This window comes from Ursus arctos, unplaced genomic scaffold (genome assembly GCF_023065955.2).
Source record: "Ursus arctos isolate Adak ecotype North America unplaced genomic scaffold, UrsArc2.0 scaffold_8, whole genome shotgun sequence".
In the NCBI taxonomy this organism is placed as follows: Eukaryota; Metazoa; Chordata; class Mammalia; order Carnivora; family Ursidae; genus Ursus; species Ursus arctos.
The window spans coordinates 79,393,920-79,420,009 of record NW_026623100.1 but is presented as its reverse complement, the minus strand read 5'-3'; the positions used below and the strand labels follow the sequence as shown (position 1 = coordinate 79,420,009).

General features: G+C 35.5%; 1 protein-coding gene across 12 annotated transcripts in view; it reads right to left on the bottom strand.

Moving 5' to 3' along the window:
* The window catches only part of KIDINS220 (kinase D interacting substrate 220), a 95,501-nt gene that overhangs the window by 15,005 nt on the left and 54,406 nt on the right, over positions 1 to 26,090 (bottom strand). For 5 of the 12 annotated variants that reach the window (XM_044390152.3, XM_044390153.3, XM_057309416.1 and 2 more), the window contains 4 exons: positions 8,819 to 8,997; positions 7,579 to 7,805; positions 5,061 to 5,174; positions 4,228 to 4,284 (listed from right to left, as the gene is read on the bottom strand). In XM_044390152.3, the coding sequence (XP_044246087.2) occupies positions 4,228 to 4,284; positions 5,061 to 5,174; positions 7,579 to 7,805; positions 8,819 to 8,997 (577 nt within the window). Of the gene's footprint in view, positions 1 to 316; positions 4,890 to 5,060; positions 5,175 to 7,578; positions 7,806 to 8,818; positions 8,998 to 26,090 lie in introns of those variants that run through there. The other 7 variants (XM_026518447.4, XM_026518463.4, XM_048222482.2 and 4 more) reach the window with 3 other exon arrangements.

The following is a 26,090-nucleotide window of genomic DNA, read 5'->3' as shown; positions in this document are numbered from 1 at the left end:
GCTTGAAAACAGGTTAAAAGTTCTAAGCCAGTGGTGGAAATAAAAATTATCTACAGATGAGCCCCATCTTTTTTTACTTTACTTTTTTTTTTTTTTTTTTTACTTTTTACTTAGCTACTTAGTTACTCTGCCAATCAGATCCAGTTTAATGAAAACCAAGACCTTCCTTTTTAATACCTTTATTAATTCAGCAGTTTTCATTGATCTCTAACAGCACGATGGAAATAAGGATACTGTCATTAACACTGTCTCTGCACTTCTGAAGTTCTTCACAATGACACTGGGTACTAATTCTTTTCATGCCTTTTTTAATATATTTATTCATTTATTGTTCTTTTAAAGATTTTATTTATTTATTTATTTGCTAGAGAGAGAGTGCGCACAAGCAGGGGGAGCAGCAGGCAAGGGAGAAGCGGACTCCCCGCTGAGCGGGAAGCCTGATGTGGCACTCGATCCCAGGACCCTGGGATCATGACCTGAGCCAAAGGCAGATGCTTAACCGACCAAGCCACCCAGGCGTCCAATTTTTCATGCCTTTCCACGTGGTATATAAGTGATCTAAATATAGCTGCCTAAAGGTATCAAGTAAACCCTGTGCACAGAAGGCTGAGAAAGAACGACTTTGGAGCCCAGATAATTCCCTTGGCAGCCTTTGAACCCACAAGCTCAGTATGGGCAGGAGTTTCATCAGTTTTGTTCACTGCTGCATCCCACTAGGATCGTGCCTGGGAGACACTCGATAAATTTATTGAGCCAGTGAGTGATCACACAGGCACCTGTAGAACTCAGTGCTAAATAATTCAAGGACGGATAAGAAGGGAAAGAAATGCTGTATCATTCCTGCTTTTGAAAGACTGCTTTTCAGTGAAATACAGTTTCCACCATGAGCAGCAGACCTTAAATAAAAACCGACTCCGGTACTCATAAGAGCAACTGTGAAAGACCATAACAAAACGCCACTGAGGCGCCCTGCCTGAGACAAGCCCCCCGTCTCCCTATTGGGTCCTCCCCTTCATGGTCATAGAATGCTCAGATGCCACTACTTCCTAGTGGGACCCAGACTGAAAGAAAGCACAGGCACCAAGTAAATTCCCTGGAAAGCTGTCAAAATTTTAAAGTATTTGGAGCATTCAAATAACCCAGAAATCCTTCTAAATTCTAAGAAAGCAAACCAATTGACACCTTTTGGGCCAGAGAAGCATCAACAGATAAAAGGTGGAGTTAATCTACACTGACTGGTGTATTTGTACCCTACTCCTACTACTGAGACAGAGGTAATTTAACACGAAACAGTTTTAGTTTCTGAGTCTTTAAAGCTCCACAAAATCTGGCCTTTGGTGTAGTAATAATAATAATTAAGTCCCTTAAGTATCCTAAGGCTGAGTAATCCTTACATCAGACCTATGTGGTAGGTCTGCTTTTTCCAGATGAGGAAGTTGGGTATCCAAGAGGTTAAGTGATTTGTCCAAGGCAAAGAGCTAACCACCAGGGTCTATTTGACTTAAGATCAAACACCTGGCTAAGGCATGCTTAGTATTAACAGGAGCAAAGAAGGCAGCATGGTCTGAGGAACGGGCTGTGACACGGGCATGTGGTTTCCCGTCCCACATCGGGCACTCCCCTCCTGTGAACCTCAGGCAAGTCTCACAGACCCAGTCCTGAATGTTCTTCTGCACCATGGAGATGAATGAGGGCACAGGTCCTAGTGTTCCTGAGGCAAGTTCAGGGTGGGGCCACACTTGTGCTTTTACTGACTGGTTCTATGAACTAGAGTTCTAGTTAAGATTTCACTTCTGAAAACTTCTCCGCTTTAAAAGTTTGAAAACCACTGGTTCTTTCTAGCTCTAATATTCTGGGGAACATATCTTGGGTCCAATGTCAATTTTCTTCCCCAGTTTTATAAGATTTCGCATATATTTTCTCTATATAAAATTATTTTTTCAAGTTAGCATAGAGTCTTGTGTTTTACATCTTCACTTTTGTGAAATACTTGGACATATCTGTAACTTATCTGGTAAGTCCCAGGCTGGCCTTCACAAGCTATAATCACTACAATGTTCCTTAATGTAAGAAAACCCAGTTGTTTCATTAGGATTTACTTTACAAAGGTTTGTCAGAATTCCCCGTGGTAAAAAAAAGATGGGACCACTTATGTTGAAAATAACAGTTGGTTAACTCTTTATGGTCTTCCTCTGTTGGTGGTGTTCATTTATTTTTACTCATCTCTCTGTGTCTGTAATGACAAGACAATGTATCCAAAAGTGTTTGTGTAGCTCCTGACTTATCTATAAGCAGCTCTTGCCATCAACTGTTGCATACAGGGGGACAGTTGAATGAGCAGATGGACTCAACCCACAGTCCTGTTGTCTCAGAAATATAAAACTTTCTACTACAGGACTGGAAAGCCATATGAGCCACGAAGGGCTGAATAATTTTTATATTAACTACTTCTATGTTGGTTCAGCTATAAAGATCCTAGACAATGTTCCCATGTACAGATACTTCACATTTCCACCACTGCTTTTGATTTGGCTTTGAACTAAGTGTCTATTTTTACTAGTCTTCTACCAAACAAATTTTACATGCTATTGTCATTGTTAATTTCTTAAAAGCAAAGAAAGCTTGGTAAGCACTTATTATTCACTAAGCCAATCACAAAACTATCTTTTAATATTAAAAGAAGAGCAAATAGTACGGTTATTTTACTAAACAAAGGCACTAATATATGCAGGGCACCTTTATTCTTTGTTATTGGCTTTCTAAACACATCACAGGAATTGCATTATTTCCCCTTCCCCAAAAACTCATTTCAAATTTGCTTAATGATCTTTCACTGGTCCCTGAAAGAAACTACGGATATCTTTTAATTACAAGTATTTGTCCACATACTCAAGCATAGGAATAGCTACTATTTTAGCATGTCTGTGTCATTAAGACCATCAAATTCTTCACAGTATCTGATTTTCATCAAAAGTTTGCTAAGGAATTTTAGCTTAGAGAATTCCATTCCATGCATGAATGTATGTATGAAGGGCTCTCTGACTAAACTAAAAGTCATTCTTGCATATAGTGGCAATGATCCATGCATTAAAGACTCCCCCAATGCCCAAATAGAATTATTATGGTTTATTGTGTCTATTATTCCTGGATAATTGGAGTCACTCAAACACTTCAGCTGAAATGTTAATGACTTAAAAAGAATCATCAACTCCTCAATGAAAATACCAAAATGGTTCTCTTTCTCTCTCTTACTAACATTAGCTCAAAGAAAATTCAAGTTAAAAAACTAATGCCTACCCAAATGCATGTTTTAAGTTAGAAGTTACGGATAAGCTCAGGATGTAGTATTTCCCCCATGTTAATTCTAACTGTCATGCCACACACTTCAGCAGAGCTCTAGATTAAATTGATCATGTCCACATGGGCATAACATTCTGTAAATAAATCAACAGACGTTAAAATACAAATTGGGTTCCTAAATTCCACATTGAGTAAATGAAGATTTTAAGGCTCATCACATTAAACATATTTCTTATTAAACACTAAGTCCTGAATAATAAATATACGAAGTGATTTCCTATACAATTTCTTTTTTTTAAAGAAACCCACTTTAAGGTGCTGGCCCAAAAAGCTTTAAATAATTCCTTTTATATAATGAACTACCCCTGCTTATCTAGAAATTTTATTTTAGTAAAAATACAGATAAAGAAAAATAGTGCTACATTCACACTAAGGTTTCATAAACTGTGGACACCCAGATTAAGAATGAGTCACTACAGATGCATTTTGGTTTATACCATTTAGCTTATAATGTCCTTTTGTGGTCTCAAGTGTGATTTTGGATACTTTCAAAAGTATTCCACATGTGCAGTACCAACTGTAGGCTTAAGAAAAATAATCAAAGGTGAAAATATTGCTTAACACTAAGGAACAAATACTGCTCCTGATGGCTGCTAGAAAAATCCTGTCCTTCTTGGACAATAAAGAAAAAAAAAACCATCCCATGTCATTGAAAAAGGGGAAAAACAGTAAGAAATAAAGGGTAAAGTTAAATATCAGCATTTAAATTAATCCATGAACTATAAATTAGTATCAGCTACTCTATACTAGCGGCCATCACAGCACAGATGCAGAGTTAGGGAACTGCTGTCACCACAACTAAGACAGTTGTTACTGCTGCAGAAGCGAGGACAGGCTCATGTTCCCACCACAAGACGACTCCGTTACCCGCAAGGAGTCTGTGGGTGAAGGAAGCCCCTCAGCAGCATCCTCCTTGATAACCTCCTAACAACACAAAACAAGAGTGTGGGTGAAAGGTGAGGGGGGGCAGACTAGGATGATGAATGAACACGATGCTAACATGATCACAGACAACACTGAAACCTGGACGTGATTAGAGTTTCCCTCAGCAACATTTAAATTTGAAATAAAAGTTTAAGTTCTATAGCTTTGACCTTCTAATTTATAAAAATATATTAGCAGGAAATTCCTTTTTTAAATTGTTAAACTAAGCTGACCATCAGGAACACGTAACATTTTTCAATGTATTTTGTTTTGGATTAGATTCAATCATACATGTGAGTAATTCCCTTATCCTATTTAATTTCTGCCATTAGATTAAAATGCTCTTCCAATATATCCTCGAATTTTTATACCATAGGGCTAACATATGTGTGTGTGTGTGTATATATATATACATATATATACACACACACACACACAGATACCATGTATGTATGTTTTTGTAAAAAAATACTAGAAATTAGCAGATGTAAAGGTTTAGTTTTTAAAGTTTTGGTAACAGACACTGCACTATAAGCCAGAAACCCCCACTGTAAACAACTCAACTTATTCACTGAGGCCGCTAGTCATTTTCCTTCCATAGACATCTGCCAGAAATGAAAACAAAATACATTTTATGTTAGTAATAGCTTATGTGTCTTAAAACTATTTATAAAATAAGTTGCATTCTTTTGCTACAGAAAGGAAATAACCAAACTTCTACTGCTGTCTATGTGTCTTATTAGATTAATACTTTAGTTACCCTTTTTTATACTTACTAGGCCATTGCTCTGATCTCTGGGCAAATTCGTTTTTACTGATGGACGTGAGATGAGGTGTTGGGAGCCGCCAGGGTAATACCTTGGCGTGTAAAGGTAGGGGGCAAAGAATGGCTATGGAAAAAACACGTAACAAAAGAAGGGGATAAACAATTACAGAAATCAAAGTGTGATGAGATTTATCAAATGAAACTAACCAATAAAATACAACTCCAAATTTTTAATAATGCAAGTGACAAAACAAAAGAAAAAGAGCCTTACTCATAGTCTGTAAGATATCAAACCCAAATTTAAGACCCAGTATTTAAATGTTCATATTGTTGATTTAATATAAGGTTTTTTAAGCAACTAAAGTTTTACACTTTACAATCTGACAAGAGTTTCTCCTTAACATTTTGACGGGCTTACCATGTGTCAGTTCCTAAGTGATTTATAAGTATTAACTCAAAATCTCTTTAAAAAAAAATAAGCAGAATGGACTCTTAATAGAATACTATTCTTTACAAAAAAAAGATTAGCCCCTTAAGGAAGACCAAAAAAAGTCTCAATATATATATGACAACACCCTAGCATGGATTCCAGGAACATTATTACTCTAAGTTCCTAGAGCTTACTTTATATCCTATACCCTAGAGTGTATCTCCTAAATAAGGTGCATTTTTTTAATGGGGAATCCATTGTTTAGCGAGATTTATAACTACAGCATTTATTTGTAGACGACTTCACATAAACAGGAGATATCAGATTATATGGGCTAAACATAAAGATTAAAACTCATTAAGCTTCATTACACTGAAATAACATCTTCCCCTACCTTTTTACTGCTGCCATTTAAGAAAATTATTCCCCTTTTAACTTTCAGACTAAAAACCACAAATAACTAGAAAAATAACTAGATCTAAAAACATGAGAAAATTTTAAGTGTTTTTAAAATGATAAAATGCTATTAAAGCATTACATCAGCCTACAAGGTATGGTAAATTTAAAAAAAATAAATTTCTTGGTTTCAAAACCTCAACTGTCATCTATTGATCAGTGAGCCATTTTATGTAAAATTACAGCCGATTTTAAGACTGCTAAATAAAACCCTGCATTTCAACACTGTCTACCACACAGCTAAATTTTACAAGGATAGAATACATTATAAACTGCTATTGTTCCACCTTTTTCTCCTTGTCTGAATAAAAGAGTAGAATAACATTCACACGACCTCTATGAATAATGCCCCTAATTACAGTTGAGCTTGAACAACACAGGGGTTAGGAGTGCTGACCACCCCCCCGCCACCGTGTAGTTGAAAATCTGTCAAAATAACTTTTGACTTCGTAAAAACTTAACTACTAATAGCCTACTGGCAACTGGAAGCCTTACTAGCAACATAAACAGTGCACATATTTTGTAGGTTATATGTACTATATGCTGTATTTTTCCAATAAAGTAAGCTAGGGAACAGAAAATATTAAGAAAATCATAAGGAAGAGAAAACACATTTACAGTACTGTATTGTATTTATCTTTAAAAAATGCTGTGTATAAGTGGGCCTACACAGCTCAAACCTGTGTTGTTCAAGGGTCAACTGTACTTATATGGCCAATGTTTCTCAAAAACTGAAAATTTAATTTAAAGTCTGGAATTCCTTCATTGCCACATTTATTCTAAACTTTGCTTTCTTCCTAGCTCACGTGACATTTACTCAGGCTTGCTGTTGGCTTCTGTGAATATTAGTCCCTACGTTTTTCTCAAGTTACACTACAGAGGGAGACAATAAAAATAAGAAACTGTAATGGACTTTAGTGTACAGTTCCAGAAAGTATAATACTAAGGCTCATGCTCCACAAGCCTGTAGGAAATATTAGTGCTTAAGATCAGTAAGATAGGTATAGCTCAGGCCACTAAACTTGATAGGGTCTGTTTACCACCGATCATTGTACTTTCATCTTTTTCAGTAGAAAATGATCGTATTTATACCAAGCAAACAATTATGCATGACTGCAGATAACCTGAAATATAACTAGAAATGGGCTACAGTGCTATTATTTGGCAGTAACATCTGAATCCTATAAGCAGTATCTTCCATCATAATCTCACATTTAAAAGCTGTAACACATATTAAATATAGGTTTACTGAATACTGTAGAAATTTAAGTTTTAAGTTAAATCATTGTTCTAAATGCCAATATAATCATGCAAAATATAACAAATGGAACATTTGTTTATGAACAAATAGAGAAATAGCTCCCTTTGTAGCATAGGACAGTCACTGATGACCCTGTGGAGTTCACTTTCTTATAACAGCAAAAAGCATCTCTAACATTCAAGACTCAATTGAGATCTGAACCCATTAAAGTTAAAAATTCTTTTGATTTTTAAAAAAAATCATGTATTTTAAATTCAAACTTAACATTTTTTCCTATTTTAAAGCTAAAGTACAGTTTCAAAACAATAATAGAATCCATAGCAGAAAACTTCTGATATTTCCCCAAATTCTTAGAATGAAAGATTCCTAGCACTTTCTTACTCTGTTGTAGAACGGATGCTGAGGTCCCGTCATCCCACTGTAATAGCTGCTATGAGGCTGTGGCGACACGACCCCACCTCCAAATGGTCCATTGAAGGAAGTGGAAGAAGAACAGACGGATGGAGGCTGACTGTAGCCTGATGGTGGTCTAGGTGGAGCTTCGTGTAAAGGCAGTGCAGGATACGCAAGTCCTCCGATATTAATCTGGTCTCTCGCAGCACGAACATCTAAAAGATTAAATGGTACCCCATAAGGCAAAAGAAAATGGGACTTTAGTAATTAGTTCAGTTATCGCTTCCACCCTCAGTTATCAGAAACATGGTTTTTTTCACTCTTGTCAAGGATTTCAACCGACTTAAAGGAGACAGGAAATCCTGACTCATAAAATCTTGTCCATAGACATTCTAGTGAGAAAAACCCAACTACTCTGCATAAAAGCTTTTGTCACCATTTGAAAAGTCTCCAACATCTGGATTCTTCTCTTCAGTTACCAGAACAATTTTTTTCTCTGACTTTTTAAGGCATTTGTGCTATTCTAACATGGTTATGATCCATAAAGTGTTACTATTAATAACTCACAGTGATCTAATATTAATAAATACAATGATTGCTAAACTGTGGGTTTGCAAACTATACGATTTATCCTTCTCTGAACAAACAATTCCATAGCCACAAAATACACCTTGATAACAGCCTTATAACTGGTACCTTAAAAAGAATGTAGAAGTAGTTTTAAGCTCTCTCTTCATAAGATAATGTGTTTCAATAAAGGTTTTGTGTGTGTGCATGTGTATACAGTGCTGCTTCAAGAACAAATGAAATTATTCCAAAACTTTAATGTTACTATCCTTGAGTTCCAGTCCACAAATTTAAGTTAAAATTTAGAAAGCAATATAGATATTTTTGCCCTTTGGATAGAGTCCCCTATTAAGATTAGTCACAGAAAAATTACAATGGACTGACATCTTAAAGTGGTGACTACATCTTAAAAGGAATCTGATTCCAAAGAAGTCAGGTGTGTTGGTTGAGAAACATTATAATAAAGTGGTTTAATAAGCAACACTTTCTTAACAGTCTCAAAGATTCCTAATCCTCAATTTCATTAATTGTCCTGTGTAGTGCTTGGTTCAGTATTTCTTGGTTTTTCATGGAGCAAGACAAACTTACACAGCTAAGTTAGAAATGGGAAACATTCTGAAGACTTCAGATAAGACAAATTAAATTTACTACTAATACCCACCTGCAATAATTTCCCGTAGCTTGGGGTCTAGGTTTACAGTACATGGCAAAAAGGTTTTTACATCTCGGGCCACAAGAACTGGGGTCCTTGAAGACAAAAACACTTCAAAGTTTCTTATATCTCCATCTATTTCAAGCAGTGGTTCAACATCTTTAGTTGTTGGAATATTCTTTGATATTCTTCAAACAAGAAACAAATGAAAAAGGTCATTAATGTCACTATTAGAAAGGAAAATTCTAGATGTACCTTAAAATTTATTTATAAAAATAAATAACACATTATACATCTTGTTCTCATTAAAAATGTTCTTAAGAAAAAAGGAAAAAAAATTGGTACACTACAAAATTACTAAGATAACAAGTGTGAGGGCAGAATTATAATGCCTTTGACCAAAGGAAAGACTGGAGCTAGGAAACAGGAAGGAGAGTAGTGTATTCCAGGCACTTCACATGTTGACGAGGACCTCTCAGTGAAAATTAAATGACCTATCATTTTACACACGAGGAGAGTGAGCCTCAGACAAATGAGGCAGCCTGCCTAAAGCCACATAACAGCGCAAGAGAAGCTGACTGGCTCTAAACGCCATGCTTTTTATGGGATACCATGGTTCTTGCCTTTGCAAAGAAGAAATAAACAATAATTTTAAAATAAATTACATAAACCAGAAAAAAGTTAGTATAGGTTTTTCCTTTTTCAAAAAAGGTTTTATTCTCTAATCCTTTACTGCTCAAACCCAGTCCTGGGCTGGTAGCCAAATAGTAAAAGCCATCCGAGGGAAAATCCAGAGAACAAAATCAGCAAACAAGAAAAGAATAGTGTGCTGGTGAGAAGATAAGGACAGCGATTTTGTCTTCGTGAATTTCAGGGAGTCCCTCTTACGGATTCACTCACATATGCACAAAAGGGAAAAGCCCTCCAAAATGGGATTACTTTTTAAAAAATTAGAATGGCATTCAAACTGATTATTAATATAGTTTAAATGATATGAAAACTTGGAGAACGGTTACAAAGAATCTTTTGTGGAAGTGGCCAAAATTTCAGAGCTTAAACAGTTAAAAAGGTAGTTCATCTGTTTCAGGAGTTTAACATAAAATACTAAGAAGAGAAGCTAGAAAGATTTAGATAAAAACACACAGCTGACAAGTCACATGAAACAAATTAACTGAATTTTAATGCCAGCTCTGCTTAAACTTGAATGTGAACAGTGTTCTCAATATGACGAACAATACTGCTGTTCACAAGCCAACAGTCTACTGCTGGTTTCCAGATTGAAGTCTCGATTCTAACCTTTTGAGCTCAATACATTAAGCTCTTCTACTGAAAGAGATATTTATGTAAATGATAATCTTTTGGCAGTGGGCCGTTAAAATCATATGTGTCTTTATTTTTTGGATATTTTTCCAAAGGTTAGTATTTAAAGAATTTAAGTAACTTCACTTTTCAATTAAGAATGAATTTAAATTTCTAGTATTATGAATCATGTGAATTAAAGTTGCCAGCAGTTAAATGGCCCACAGAAAGCATTATAAAACCTCAGGCATCAATGAGCTCCTAGTAAGTTTAAATGCAATTTCTTTCTATGCTACCAATCTAGCAGTACTTGTTAATGCCAACATCAATGTAAGTTAAAAGCATTTTGATTATAAATGACAGTGGTTTATAGAAAGTCCATATTAATTCCTTGGCAGAAATTACACAAGCCATTCAAATCACTTCCATTCAAAATGAGGTCTTAAATTACAGGGAAAAAAACTTCCTATTTTAAATCAAAATATAAACAGATTCAAAAAGCATAATTTATGAAGAAGGCATTATTTATCATACTTTTATCTAAAAGTAGCCACCTAATAATGTCATTATTTAATCATGGGGGGTTAAAAGTAAGATAAATTTTCTTTAAAAACTTAAACAGGGAAAACTCTCAGAATTTTTTACTTTAAAACCAATTTAACCCCTAGTAGACTCAAATATTTTCTATCACAGTGAATGCCCATTTATTAAATAATGTTCTGTGCATTCTGGAAGGAGGTGGAACATACAGACAGAAAACAGCTACTTTTCACTGTAGCTAAGGGGTGAGGAACAAAAGATGGTAAAGTGCACATCTGTGGAAACACAACCAAACACCCTGAACACCTTCGGAGCTAACTACGCTCTCTTGTTCTGTCTTGAACCAGTTAATTCCTGCTCATCCTTCATCTCAGCCCAACTCCCCCTCTTCAAGGAAGTCTTCCCCAAGAGCAGGCCCTCATAGCACATACACTTTCTTGCACACCACATATCACAACTGGAATTTTATAATCATTAATGGAATTATTTTATTAATGTCTACTCCCCCTCTAGACTAGATGTTCCTTTAAAGCTGAAAACGAGTTTGGTTTTGTTCACTATTGTACCTCCTTGAAGATAAGAGTATTGTCTTGAAGCAGAGTATTGTCACATCACTTTTGCTTAATAAATATTTGTAGAGTGAATACACACAAAAAATGCACTGCTCCCAAAGAACTCTATTCTTTCATAATTTTCACTTTAATTACGCTTTCTGATACTGAAAAAAAAATTTATGCTTGGAAAAGTGTAGGTCGATCCACTTTGAGTTAATTTTCGTACATGCTGTGAGATGGGGGTCTAACTTCATTCTTTCGCATGTGGAAATCTAGGTGTCCCAGCACCTTTTGTGGAAGAGACTATTCTTTCCCCCAAGAAATGGACTTGGCACCCTTCTCAAAGCTCAACTGGCCATAGATGTAGGAATTTATTTCTGAACTCTTAATTCTATTCCATTGGTCTATATGCCTATCCTTAGGCCAGTGCCTCATTGTTTTTTACTGTAGTTTTATAGTAAGTTTTGAAATTGAGAAACGTGAGCCCTCCAACTTTATTCTTCTTTTTCAAGATTGTTTTGGATATTTGGGATCCCTTGCAATTTCATATGAATCTGAGGATCAGGTTTCTATTTCTGCAAAAAAGACTATTGGAATTTTGGTAGGGATTGCATTGAATCTGTACATCACTCTGGGTAGTAGTGACATCTTAATATTTAGTCTTCCTGTTAATGAACATAAATTTCCATTTACTGAGTTGGTTTTTTTTTTTTTAGATCTTCTTTAATTTAGCAATTCGTAGTTTTCAATGTACAAGTCTTTAACCTCATTGGTTAAATTCATTCCTGGGCATTTTATTCTTTCAGATGCTATAGTAAAATAGAATTGCCTTCTTAATTTCCTTCCAGATTGTTCACTGCAGGGGTATAGAAACACAACTGATTTTTGTGTTGATCTGTAGCCTGCAACTCTGCTGAATTTATCAGTTCAAGCAGCTTTCTTGTGGATTCCTTGGCATTTTCTACATACAGGATCATGTCATTTGTGATGGGAGATAGTTTTATTTTTTCCTTTCCAATTTGGATCCTTTTACTTGTGTTTCTTGTCTAATTGCACTCACTAGAACTTCCAGTATAATAGTGAACAGCAGTGGTGAGAGTGGGTATCTTAGTCAACTCAGGCTGCTATAACCAAACACCATAGACTGCATAGCTTGAACAACATTTATTTCTCACAGTTCATGGAGTCTGGAAGTCTCAGATCAGAGTGCCACACCAGACAGGTTCTGATAAGAACCCTCTCCCTGGTTTGCAGCTAGCTCTCTGGTCCTTCTTATAAGGACACTAATCATGAGGACTCTACCCTCATGACCTCATCTGAACCTACTTATCTCCCAAAGTCCCCATCTCTAATATGATCACACAGAGAAGGGCTGCAACATATGAATTTTGGAGGGATACATGTAGTCCACAGAGCAGGAATCCTTGTCATGTTCTTAGTGGGGAATCTTGCAGTGTTTCACCACTGAGAATGAAGTTAGCTGTGGGTCTTTTACAAATGTCCTTTTTCATGTTGAAAAAGTTCTTATGTATTCCCAGTTTTCTGAGTGTTAGGACTTTTCTGCACCCACTGAATATTCTCTTGCAATCCTTTTTATTTCTGTATGATTGGTGATAATGTCTCTACTTTCTGATTTTAGTTATTTGTGTCTTCTTTTATTCTTTGCCAGTCTAGTAAAAGGTTTATCAATCTTGTTGATCTTTTTCAAAGAAACAACTTGTGGTTTTGTCAGTTCTCACTACTGTTATTCTATTATCTGTTTTATTTATCTCAGCTTTAATCTTTATGATTTCATTCCTTCCGTTAACTTTGAAATTTTAAAAATGTTTTTTTCCTAGTTCCTCAAGGTCTAAAGTTAGGCTATTTAGGTCTTTCTTTCTTCTTTTTTTTAATGTTGGCGTTTACCGCTGTACATTTGAGCACTGCCTTCGCTGCATCCCTTAAATTTTAATCACCCCTACAATTCTTATAAAAGTACCCTGATAACAATTCATGAGTCACCTTTCATATTATGTTGGAAAGGCCATTAGCTAAGGAGAGTGTCAGAAAAACAGACACTCTCCTTAGCTATAGCTAAAGTAAAGTTATAACAATAACAGCTACAGCTGCCCACATGCAGAGAAGGCTGTGTGAGTGTAGAACAACACTCAATGGAGCAAAGAACTTGTTAGAAGAGAAAACAAAGAGACATCTCCATGCAGTGGTCAGAGCGGATTCTCAAGACAACAGTGCACATGGTGTCAAGTGTTCTCAGTAACACTACTTTTCAAAGCTCACAAAAGTAATCTTTCATTTTAAAGCATCCTGTTCAGTAACTGCACTAGGAAACAACGAAGCACTAGTATAGGTGGCACAGTGAATACATAACCAGGCCAAACCTGCAGGTTTGTTTCTGGTTTCAAGTATTTAATGTGTTTGATTTATGTGCTTAAAGATGGTCCAATTAGGGTTATATAATACAAACCGTAAAAGTACTTGTCTGTTTCCAAATAAACTGTTGGCAAAGCTAAACAATGTGTTCTTTTCCCAGAGAGCTCATTCTACATGTAAAAAAAATTATTTCCCTCTCAATGTGTATATGTCCAAGAAGATGTATATTTCCTACTTGGTCAAAATATTAGGGCCAAAGATTACTTTTTTACACTGGAGGGATATAGTCATGTAATAAAAAATGTTTTTAAATGCTCAATACACAAACTCAGTAGACTATCATTAAGACCACAATGTGCGTATCAGCAGCTGGGCTTCAGCTGGACCTCACGTGGGCGGCACAAGATATGACCTCGGTGGCAGAGATACCACTACATCCAGGACCTGACCTGACACAGCCCCGCTGTTCCCAGTTATGTTCACACTTCTGAATTGTAAGTCAGTGCTGCTGGCCATGTCTTGTTCATATGTTTCAGCTGTTCTTGCTTCTTGCTTTGAGCATGAATAACAAATAGAGTCAGTAACTGAAAAACAAACTAGGACTAGAAATAATAGGAAATTTTTATGACCATAAAAACGTCCTTCTCGGGAATAAGAGTACACTTATTGTGATGAGCACTGAGTAATGTAGAGAGTTGTTACATCACTGTACTGTACACCTGAAACTAATATAACATTGTACATTAATTATACAGGAATTTAAAAAATCTCCTTTATACATTTTTTTTAAAGCACTGAATTATTTTGACACAGAAGCATTCACACTCGAAAAGAAATGCAGCTTAATAATCTCTAGTGGTGATTCAGTTCAATTCAGTGATGAACAACAGTGTGTTCAACTGCTGAAGAAACTTAGTATACCAAAGTCTGGGGTAAAAAGATTCCCTTTGCAGCTATTATATAAACTTACTACATATTTACATGTTAGATATTTTCCATTAAAGCCAGTCATTTCTAGGAATATAATGCTTACAGTGCAACTTGAAATGCAACTTGGATGGATTCTGAAAGGACAGAACAGAGGCAATGGCTTTCCTTAAATCCAGATTTGATCATCTCAGGTAAGTCAGAATAAGGCTGTAATATTTGACCATTAAAATTAAAAGCAATGAGGGGCACCTGGGTGGCTCAGTCAGTTAAGTGTGTGCCTTTGGCTCAGGTCATGGTCTCAGGGTCCTGGAATTGAGCCCCAAAGGCAGACTCCCGACTCAGTGGAGAGTCTGCTCGTCCCTCCTCTTCTCCCCCTCCCCTCCACCCCGTCGTGTGCACTCTCTCTCTCAAATAAATAAATAAAATCTTAAAAAAAAGAAACTTATTAACTGTATGATTTGGGACAAATCATGTAACCTCTTGATTCCAGTTTCCTTATTTCAGAAGGCTGAAGCAGATCTCCCAGATCCTATGCATAGTCCTGTAGATGGTTCCCACACCCTGCATGTGGGAATTGCTTTTTCTTTCAAAGTAATGAAGGAAAAGCACTGGCCTACACAGTCCCTTCCACATCTGAGCTCCCTTGGTTTCTGGTGTAAAAATGACACCTGAAGCATAACTACACTTGGCTTTAAGGTTGCGATTTGGTGGGATGAGAAAGGACCAACAGACAGGAAGGGTAAAATATGAAAGCCCTATCTGCCCAGGCTTTAATGTTGCAATTTAAGGGATGAGAAAGGATCAACAGACAGGAAGGGTAAAATATGAAAGCCCTATCTGCCCAGGCTCACCTACATTACTGTTAAGGCCCTGCCTTCACTCACGTGTGTTGTGGAAAATGTTCTGAGGAACGCATCCCTTTTCTTACACACAATCTAATAGGAAAAATATATTTGAAGGTTATAAAGAGTTGAGAAGAAAATTTTAAAAAGAACTAGCATTTGTGGAATACCTATGCCCTGCCATTCTCTGAGCCAGGTGTTTGATCTAGTTTATCTAATTTCTATCTCCCAGAATTCCATGAGGCACCATTTCAATTTTTTAAATGAGAGAACTGAGGCTCAGAGATGTTAAGCACCCAGCCTGACATTATCTCAGATATAAGTGGCCCAGCTGGAACTTCTCTGGCCTGATTCAAAAGCCTGTGCCTTGTTCCCCGCACTGGTTCCAGTTCAAACTGGGTGCCAGAGACATGGTTCAAAGTTCTTAATTAATGATTTACATAGTTTTAACTCCTTAAAATATTATAAAATAGAACTGTTACATATTAAATTTTAACACATTCAAGAAGACCAACATATAAGCCTATTGTACCAGGTCATCCTGGTTTTTTAATTTTTTGCAGACTTTGAAATAAAGTTTCTCCTCCATCTTCAGGTACATATTTAAATCTTTGATTTTTTAAATCCAGGTTTCTGTCCATAAAATTAGGCAAGCAAGTGCACTACTCTACCCTATGTGCCTGAGTGCAGAGTGTAATAAACAGTTAGACAATCACCATGTTAATTCACAACATGACCCAGGTGATAGGACCTTGTCAGAGAAGCAGCACCCAGCGCACACTTCAACCAAGAAGTGTGTGAGCAACTATAATACTGGCGATTGACCTATGAAGCCAAATTAATTGAAAACATCCTGCCACAGCAAAGCAGGTTTAAAAAACGGTAACACTTGTATCTACTTAGGATTTAGAATTTTTTTTTCTAATTTTATTTATTAGAGAGAGAGAGAACGCACATAAGCAGAAGGAGGGCAGAGGGAGAAGCAGGCCCCTGCTGAGCAGGGAGCCCGATGTGGAGCTTGATCCTAGGACCCTGGGATCATGACCTGAGCCAAAGGCAGACGCTTAAACACTGAGCCACCCACGTGCCCCAGGATTTACAATATTCTTGATATTACATTACCAAAACTATGTAGAGAAACCAAGAGATGTTTAAACCAATGTGAGATTGCAAGGATCATCCACGTTTCAATTTTAATATTTTTCAGCATAGTTCATTTTCCTTACTAACTGAATTTATTAGGAAATGTTATAATTTGAATCAATGAATTTATATTCATTCTGCTTTATTTACTAGGATTGTGCATAAGATTTGATTTGCAAAAAAGTTTCCACTAGGGGGAAAACCCCTGAAAAACAATGTACTAAAGCATGATGCCTACCCAGCTGCTACCACGCAAGTGATCTGATAATAACAGTTCAGATGGTAAAATAACAGTTTCAAGGTAGAGTAATAAGAGAAGACTGCAGCAAAGAGGTTAAGAGAGGCAAAATAATTCACAACTGACTCAATATAAAAATAGCATCTATCATAAAATAGTAAAGACCATTGTTTTTTGTCTTGCTTTTTAAAGATTTTATTCATTTATTTGACAGAGAGAGAGAGAGAGAGACAGTGAGCACAAGTAGGCAGAAAGGCAGGCAGGCTCCCTGCTGAGCAGAGAGCCTGACAAGGCAGGGCTCAATTCTAGGACCCTGGGATCATGACCTGAGCCAAGCCGAAGGCAGACGCTTAACCAACTGAGCCACCCAGATGCCCCAAAGACCACTGTTTTATATCGAGTTTGTACCATGATGTATTAAAAAATATTCTGATTAAAGTAAATGAGATCCAAGTTTCATAGCTGTCAGAGGAACACTAATAGTATTGTGAGGTGCTATCAAGAAGTAAGAGATACTTGTTATTGTTTCCTTTTAGAAATTTTAAAAAACTGTTCTATTAACCATATAGAGGAAGCAAATGTTTTGCAATCAAACTCTGAAAAGCAGGTATAGAGAATGGAGGCTCTGAAATCAAAGCCTGCCTATGAATATGCCTCAGATTAAAGCAAAACCTTTATTAGACAAGCTGTGCCGGAGATTTAATGTTTAATAAGTATAGAACCCAAGACCTACAATGATTAGAATTTAATATTTTTTCATCCAAATACAAATTTTTAAGCAGATCAATTTTAAGCACTCCTCTTTTTCATGTCCACCCTTTTCCCAAAAGCTAACTTAAAAGCATTTTAGGAGGCAAAGGTACTATTTAACTTAATAAAAACTGTGCCATATGATCAGATAACCATTCATTTGCCTATGATCATGATTCTCTCAGTACTAATGAATGTCCGTGAAGCCATTAAAAAAACAAGAATGGAAATTAAACTTTAAAGTTTAAAATACTCATAAACTCAGTGTGTTTCCTTGTTTTTCTGCTACGGAAAAGGAAAAGCAAAATGCATTAGATCTTATTTCTTAGCTGAACATGCTAATAATGTCTCTAATGAAATACTTCCATCTTGTGGACTTCCCGGGTATTGCTAACAAAAGCCGCTTGTAGCTTGGCTTTACAACAGCATCTCCCCTTACCACAGTGTTTCAATTATTTGGCATTTTTGTTGTTTATTCTCACATTTCAAGGAGTCTTAAGAATATTTTGATTTGAAATTCTGAAATCATAAACCTCTGCTGAAGAAAATAATTTCAGGTAAAAACCTGATCTCTGAAAGTCTCTCTCTCTCTATAGAATCTACATATAGAGAGAACATATATGTGTGTGTGTGTGTATATATATATATATATAGACGCTTTCTCCATATATAGACTCTAAATATATATAAATATAGGTTGGTGGCAAATTTGAATTTTTCAATAATCAGAGTTGGGTTTTTTTTAATGTAAACGTGCAAAATACTCTTACTGTATTATAAAACTATACTTTCACAGGTAATATTTTTTGTTTCACATATTAAAACATATACTTTAGAGAAATTAATTTTTCTATTTCTGTGTTTCAAATAACCTTAGCTAATACATTTCAATTTTTCATGTTGGAGTTAGAAACACACAACTTTGGAATATTTAAAATTCTTTCTTTATTCTATATTACCATAAAATTACTGAACATGGCATCATGAGTTTAAATGAGAAAATAATTTAAAAATCAATTTTATCCTATTTAAAGCAAATAAAGGTTATTGAAAAGCTACCTAAAAAAAATTATAGCCACTTAGTGCATGTAAAAATGGTATAAAATTAAACAGACGTACCAGCTGTTTAAGTGCCAAATATCACAACTGATTTTTTTAAGCATTCCCTACAAAACCTACTGCAGTTAGTAGACACAATAAGAACTGAATAAAGCATTTATTTGAGGTTTTACATAACTTGGTAAGAAGTTTGCATTTTTTTAATAGAGAAGATATTCAATTCTCTGGAAAAAATTCTATCTGCCCATTGATACATAATAACATTCCCTTTGACTATAATAAATAATTCTAAATATTTGCAAAATGAATAAAATATACCTGGAAATAATTAATTAGTATAGTTCTGTATTTCTAATGTCTCAGACCTACTGCCTCATTGTGTAGTGACAGACCATCACCTGGCTTCCAGAAATAGGTCTGGGGAAGGTCCAACAGTCATAGTTGTGTGATCTTAGGTAACTGCCACTCTTTGCCTCCCAGAGTTAGTATTAAATAAAATTATCTATGTAAAGTGCTTAATCCAATGTGTGACATATATTGAGGGCTTGAGTAATATTAACTAGTACTTTTATTAGCATGTACCCAGGACATAACAGATTCTGTAAATATTTGCTTAATGAATGAACCCAATGAAAATGTTTAGCATGACAAAAATGGAGTCCAGCTAATTCATAAAGCCTTTTTTTTTTTTTTAAAGATTTTTTATTTATTTATTTGACAGAGATAGAGACAGCCATCGAGAGAGGGAACACAAGCAGGGGGAGTGGGAGAGGAAGAAGCAGGCTCATAGTGGAGGAGCCTGACGTGGGGCTCGATCCCGTAACGCCGGGATCACGCCCTGAGCCGAAGGCAGACGCTTAACCGCTGTGCCACTCAGGCGCCCCTGCCACCCAGGCGCCCCTCATAAAGCCTTTTTAAACAATACTAACATCAGCCTGTAAGTAGGACCTGAAGTGGGAAGGACCTGTCTAAAAATGTGCCAATATGAAGCAATTCCAAACCATGGCATTCATAAAAGGATTATAAATGCAAGAAAACTTAATTAGAAAGTTAGAAATGTAGCTGAACTCAGAGTTCAGGGAAATGTCTATGAAAACATTGCTTTGATTTTAGTATCACCCAACAAAAGGTGGAAACTAGTAGGTGTTAACTGAAATATGTAATCACCATTCAATTGTGTGTGTTGAGAACTTACTAAGCGCCTGACCCAGGGCTACACTGGTATAATAACAAGGAAACATTTTACTCACATTTAGAACCAAAGAACAGGTGTCTGTATGAATAGTATTCTCAAGATAAAATGTGGCTTCTCATTCACCACCTCCCCCCAATCCATGCTTTCCTCAATCCAAATGTCATCATCGTATTTCTTTACTGTTTCAGAAATAATCACCACGGCCTACTCTATACCAAAAATGTCTAGAAGCGAGGAATTCAGCAAGGTTTAAGGAAGTTACAGTCCACAGAGTTAATAGTCTAGTTCAGGAAACAAATATTAAAGAAAGAGCAATGCAAATATTTAAAGAACGGTAATTATGATAAGCACTATGAAGGAAAATACCAGTATCTAATGAACATATCTAGTAAAATCTTGGAGAATGGGGGGGTATGCCTGGTCACAAAAGCTTCTTTAAAAAAAAAAAAAAAAGGCAAGGAGAAGGCATGAGAATGGGCTGGAGACCAGGGCTAGTAGCACTTTTTGGAACTCTAGATAAACCTAATTCCTATATATCAAATTTTGACCAATTATTTCTCTTTATCCTTAGAACCCAAGTTGACACACAATGACTATCATTTCCATCTTATAGTACTCATAAATCAAATTCAATATTACTCTACAAGGAATCCATTAGTTACTCTCTACACCTACCAGTCAATGCAACGGAAACCACCTTTCATTCACTCTCAACTGGGGCTTTAAATGTGGGGACTAGGGGACAAGCCATGCAGCTGGCAAGTCTAAGGGAAAGAAGGCAACTTAAAAAATGACTGAAAAAGTAGGCTTCTAAATCCAACATTTTACTAGAAAATAAAGAATAAAATGATCTTAAAAAACAAGAAACTATTACAACAGGAAAGACATACAGGGAAATTAGTCATATAAATTATTAGATGTTTAGAATAACTAGTTTTCTTCAGTACATTGCAACAAGACTATAGAGGCTATTGTTCACTTCTTAGCTTTTTCACATGTATCTCTATGGGCCATTCTCTACCATTCTTTTCATCTTTACTGTGAGATCCCCAGCTACTTTCTGCACCACTTTTCATTTACCCTGATTTTCCCACCAAGATTCACTCCTATTCCCTTACCAGCACAGGATTCTCAAAATATGCTCCCTTATGTCAACAGAATTCCCTAACTCAGGCCAAGTTACACTTATGCAACCAAATACTAGGCACCTTAGAGCATACAGGGTATGGATACAATTTTTTCAAGACCCTGCAACAGACCTCTTTTTTACTCAGGATAAAAAGCCAAAACCTTCACAATGATCCTCCATGTCCCATCCTCCCTGACCTCACCTACCTCCTCCCCCTTAATGAGTCCTCTCTAGCCACATCAAGTCCCTTGTTGTTGCTATTACTGGTACATTCCAGGTACTCTCTGGTCTTAGGACCTTTGTCCGTACTGTTCCCTCTGCCTAGAAATGCTTTCCCTAGATATCTGCTTGGCTAGTTCTCTCACTTTCTTCAAGTCTTTGCTCTACTTGTCCCTTCTCAACAAGAACTACCCTAAAAGAACTACCCTAAATATAGTATTTACATTATATATATTAAGGGAAAGTGTTTTGGGGAAAAAGATGGAAACAATAATTATATACAAGACAGTAATTTAATAAATATTGAATGGTGATAACACCAACACATACAGAGAAGTCACATCATATCAGAAAGATAAAAATTTCATTAAGATTCTAAACTACGTATAAAAAGCACCAAAACAACATGCATGAAACAGTGTTTGGCAGAAGTATTTCTAGTGTCTCAAAATCTAAATTAGGTGAAATATCCTTAGTACAAACGATATACTTTGTACTACAAAGGAGATGAGACATCTTCACAAATCTAAACTAGCTAGTATCCAGCTTTTCATGCTATTGAAATTCATGACTTAAATCCACATGCAACAGAAATAAACCTGTTTATAATCTGGGTCACATGATGGGGGGAGGGGCAACAAATAATCGCCCGGAATATGAAGGAAAAAGGAAGGAGGTCAATGAGAGCTAAGGGAGGCATGAGATAACTAGAAATGAGCAAATTAAACTTAGGAAAATTTTGGCTAAATATCAAGTAAGAACATCATAAGACATGAGGTTTTATTATGAAAAATGTCAAGTACAGAAATACCACTAACTTGAAAAATTTGAAGATACTGAATTGAGCATAAATGTTACAAGTTAGATGTCTATAGTGCCTATTCAGCAAACAGCTATTTCGGTGAAGTGGAACATGGTTACCATTCTAAGGCCCTCTCAAAACTTACTCAATTGTTTTAAATAATCAAAATAAAGTATGGCATTATCCTTATCACAAAACTATTCTGACCATATCATTCTGATTAAATGACTGCTTGAGTAGTGTCAAAACAGAAATTTAAAACATCATCTTCATGAAAACTCCTTAAATTCATCTTTCAGAAACCTCTATCGTTGCTTAAAATGCTTACAGAAAAATACCAGAAATAAAGTTTTATACTAAAATATTTAAATGGTTGTCTAAAACGTTGTAATAAAAAGTAGACAGAAAATCTTTATCTATAGTTTTTATTTTACTCCCTTTCTTCTTACTAAATGTATGTTAACAAAAAAAACCCCTCAAATGATCTAGACAAAAGCTTTTAGCTCAACACATAATTGCAAGAAAATTACAATAATTGTACCAATTAAAATAATCTTGAATGAACAGTATGTCATCTTAATGTTCCAATGGTTTATAGAGGGATCTACTTAATTAGCTGAAATTGCTTTCCAGTGTTAGTATCAAATGTCATTTGTTAAAAGTTGAACAATTTAGAAAATAATTTAACAAAGCAATTTTACCAAACACCAAGAACCAACATTTTCTTTTTCAGCTGAATAAAGCAAGCAGATGTGTCATCAAGTTGCTATAAAAATAAATGAGGCTTTTTATGGATTAAAAAATAAATTTTACTACTAGCGTTAAAAATACTATTTTCTGATTGTTTTTATCAAATCAGATTTCTTTAATAAAATAAATGAATATCAATTATATACTGCTGCTTTTGTCTGCTGTAAATAAAACTTTTTATTATTCAAATGACAAGCAAAGGAATCAAAGAACTCAACTGTGGTTAACTAGAAACCGTCATCTAAATTATTCTAACATATTCCAATATATGTTCTTTCAATATGCTGATCAAATTGCCTTCCAATAGTTTTTCATTCCAAAGCATCTTAAATCCAATTATTAAGTCAATTTCTTAATGAATACTTGAAGAATCCTATTATATTGTCTTTTTCTCTCTTCCTTAGACTAGCTATAAAATATTCTTTGTAAGTATTTGTAGGCATATAAATCACACTTTTTTCTCAAAAACAACAACAACAACAACAACAAAACAATCTACAGGCACCTGGGTGGCTCAAAGTGTCTGCATTCAGCTCATGTCATGATCCTGGAGTCCTGGGATCAAGGCCCACATCGGGCTCCCTGCTCAGCGGGGAGTCTGCTTCTCCCTCTGCCCTTTACCCTGCTCATGCTCTTGCTCTCTCAAATAAATAAATAAATAAAATCTTCAAAAAAAATCTAAAAATCCCCGTGATTCCAAGCCATTAATGGATGGCAGGCCCAGCAAGTGCTGACGTCTAAAATAATGGATTAATTTAATGGCAAAACAAAGTTCTGATTATCTCATTATATCTCCGATATAGAATATTCTATATTTACTTGAACAAAATAAAATATTCCCCCTACAAAACTTCACTCCAAGTTATTTTTATTAATATGATGAAAAATACTCTATCAATAACATTTATTTGGCAAATGTTCTATTTCATAAATGAGGTGAAAAAATTACCACTGTCTTTAAGCTTAGATGATATATTCTGTTTTGTAAGATAATTTTGATTCATTAAAAATGCAAAATTTTGAACATTTCCTTGAATATTAGGAAGTCATACAGTTTGACAGTCAAGCAATTTTCTATCAGCAAAGAATAGTAGTTTCAGCCTGAGAAGTGTTTACCATCCAGAAAGCAGTGTTTCAGCCCAATGCTGATGAAACTTGTTTTTCATCATCAAAAAAACACACTTTTACTTTCCTCTGATTATTTCAAGTGTGTATGTTTTACCTTCAGTCTGAATGTAAGTTCCTCAACACTCTAGTGTTCATGGACAAAAGATATGTTGTATGAAAGTTACCCTCTAATGCAACTGAGACAGAACCTTAACTGCAGATGAACTGAATAAAGGGCACATAGGGTTCTCTGTAATGTTCTTATTCTTGCAAATTTTGTAAGTTTGAAATTATTTTCAAATGGAAAACAATTTTAATTAAAAAACATGTAAGTCCCTCAAGGGCATAATATACTTGTTATATTTGTCCCTCTATCACCCTACCTCCTGGGCCAGCCCTGCAACACTGGAAAGCATAAAGGACAACCATATAACCCTGGGCCCAGGGTAAAAACTCACACTAAACACACATTGAGTGAAGAAAATTGACTAGAATGGATAAAAAAAAATCAAGGGAAGCCATGGGTCTCTATCCCCTACTCATCTTGGTTTCTTCAAGAAAAGAAGAGGCAAGATTTTAGGAAAACATGCTATGTTCAAATGATAGTATCTAAAATGAGATCAAATTACCCCTCAACCTTTTGTATCTTTCGTCTTCCTGCCACTATCCCAGCAAAGATTAAACAGAAAACTCCAAAACTAGTACTTTCTAATTTAAAGTAATTTAAAGTTTTAAATTTTAAATTTCTAATTTAAAGTTTTAAATTTTAAATTTCTAATTTAAAGTTGGGTACAACAGTAAGTTAAAAGCTCTATTTCACACAAACATGCTCAGCATCTTCTATCTAGTTTAACAACATGCAGGAGTAAGAAATTCTCTGCAAATAAATGGGACACTGTGATTTTTTAAAATCTATGTGATTACACCTGAATAATTTACTAACTCAAGAGTTGCAGATTCTAATCATACCTGACCTCCTTGATGGACTATCCATTTTATTTCCTTCCTGTAGGATCTGAAGTGGCTAACTTGACTTCCTGGCAATTTGTAGATTTCAGTTAACACACTAATGAGTGCTGCCCCTTCTGCATCCATTTGCTTCATACTTTTTAGAGGTACTGATACTGACATCAGAATCAACCAATCAACCAATCAACTGTGGTTTGTGACTCACTCTGCCACCATGAAACCAAACCCTGTTTTTTTTTTAAGCTTTCAATAAAGCTATGTGTATATATACATAATGATTCTCAACTACATGTAGCACATGTGTAAAGGTTAGTAAAATCATGAGTTTACTAAGAAGTACAGTTCTTGGATGCACTTAGTTTAACTATGTCCTTAAGTAAAATATGAGCAAAGCAACAAATAATTATTATTCAATATCTTTACCTTCTTTCTCCCAAGGGAAAAATACTAGTTCCCCAAAAATCTATTTATTTATTTATTTACTCTACCCTATAATACGATCAAAATGATTTCAAAGGTATAACTGCAATCCTATTACCAACAACAAGCTCAAGATTTCTTTGCAGTTAATTTCGTCCTCAGGATATATTCTACTAAGAATAAAGAGTCGGAGTACTAAGCTCAAAGTTGATTGAATTAATTATTTTCTCTATGTGGTTATGTTATCAATTTCCTTTACAGTTAGGATCATTTTTTTTCTGTTTGTATTCAGTAACAGAATTTGCTTTTTTCCATCCTCTTTATGTTGGACTATGACTGCGCGTCCAACCACATGAACATGTGCACAGATGCCTCATCTCCCATCTCTGCATCCACGACAGGCAAGCATTCTCACCAGGTTCTGGTTTACCCTTCCTAGAAGTTTGTTTTCTATTTTTACAAAAAAAGAATACCTATCTATTTTATAAGTGTTCTTATTCCTCCTTCTTTCTTATATAAACACTATGATGTTGTACACTTGTTCACACTTTGCTATTTCCACTTAATATATCCTGGAAATTCCTCCGTATCAATCAGAGTTTTTCTCATTCTTTTCTATAGTTACAAAATATTAGGGTAGATATGCTGAAGTTTATTTAACCAATGTTCCTATACATGTACGCTTAAGTTGCATGGTTTAGTATTTGTGGAGGTGTATATTCAGAGCAAATTTCTGCAAGCGGGATCGCTGGATTGAAAGTAAACAGACATGTGCTTGTTCACTACTGTATCTCCAGCATCCACCAGCACGACACACAAATAGTAAACACATAATACATTTTTGTTGGATTGAACTAAAATATGAATTTTTTTGAGGACTTTAAAAACCTTTTATTCATTTTCATAACTCTCCTGCTTCTGTCTCCTGGGGACTCAGACTTTCACCACTTCCCACCTTCTTCAAA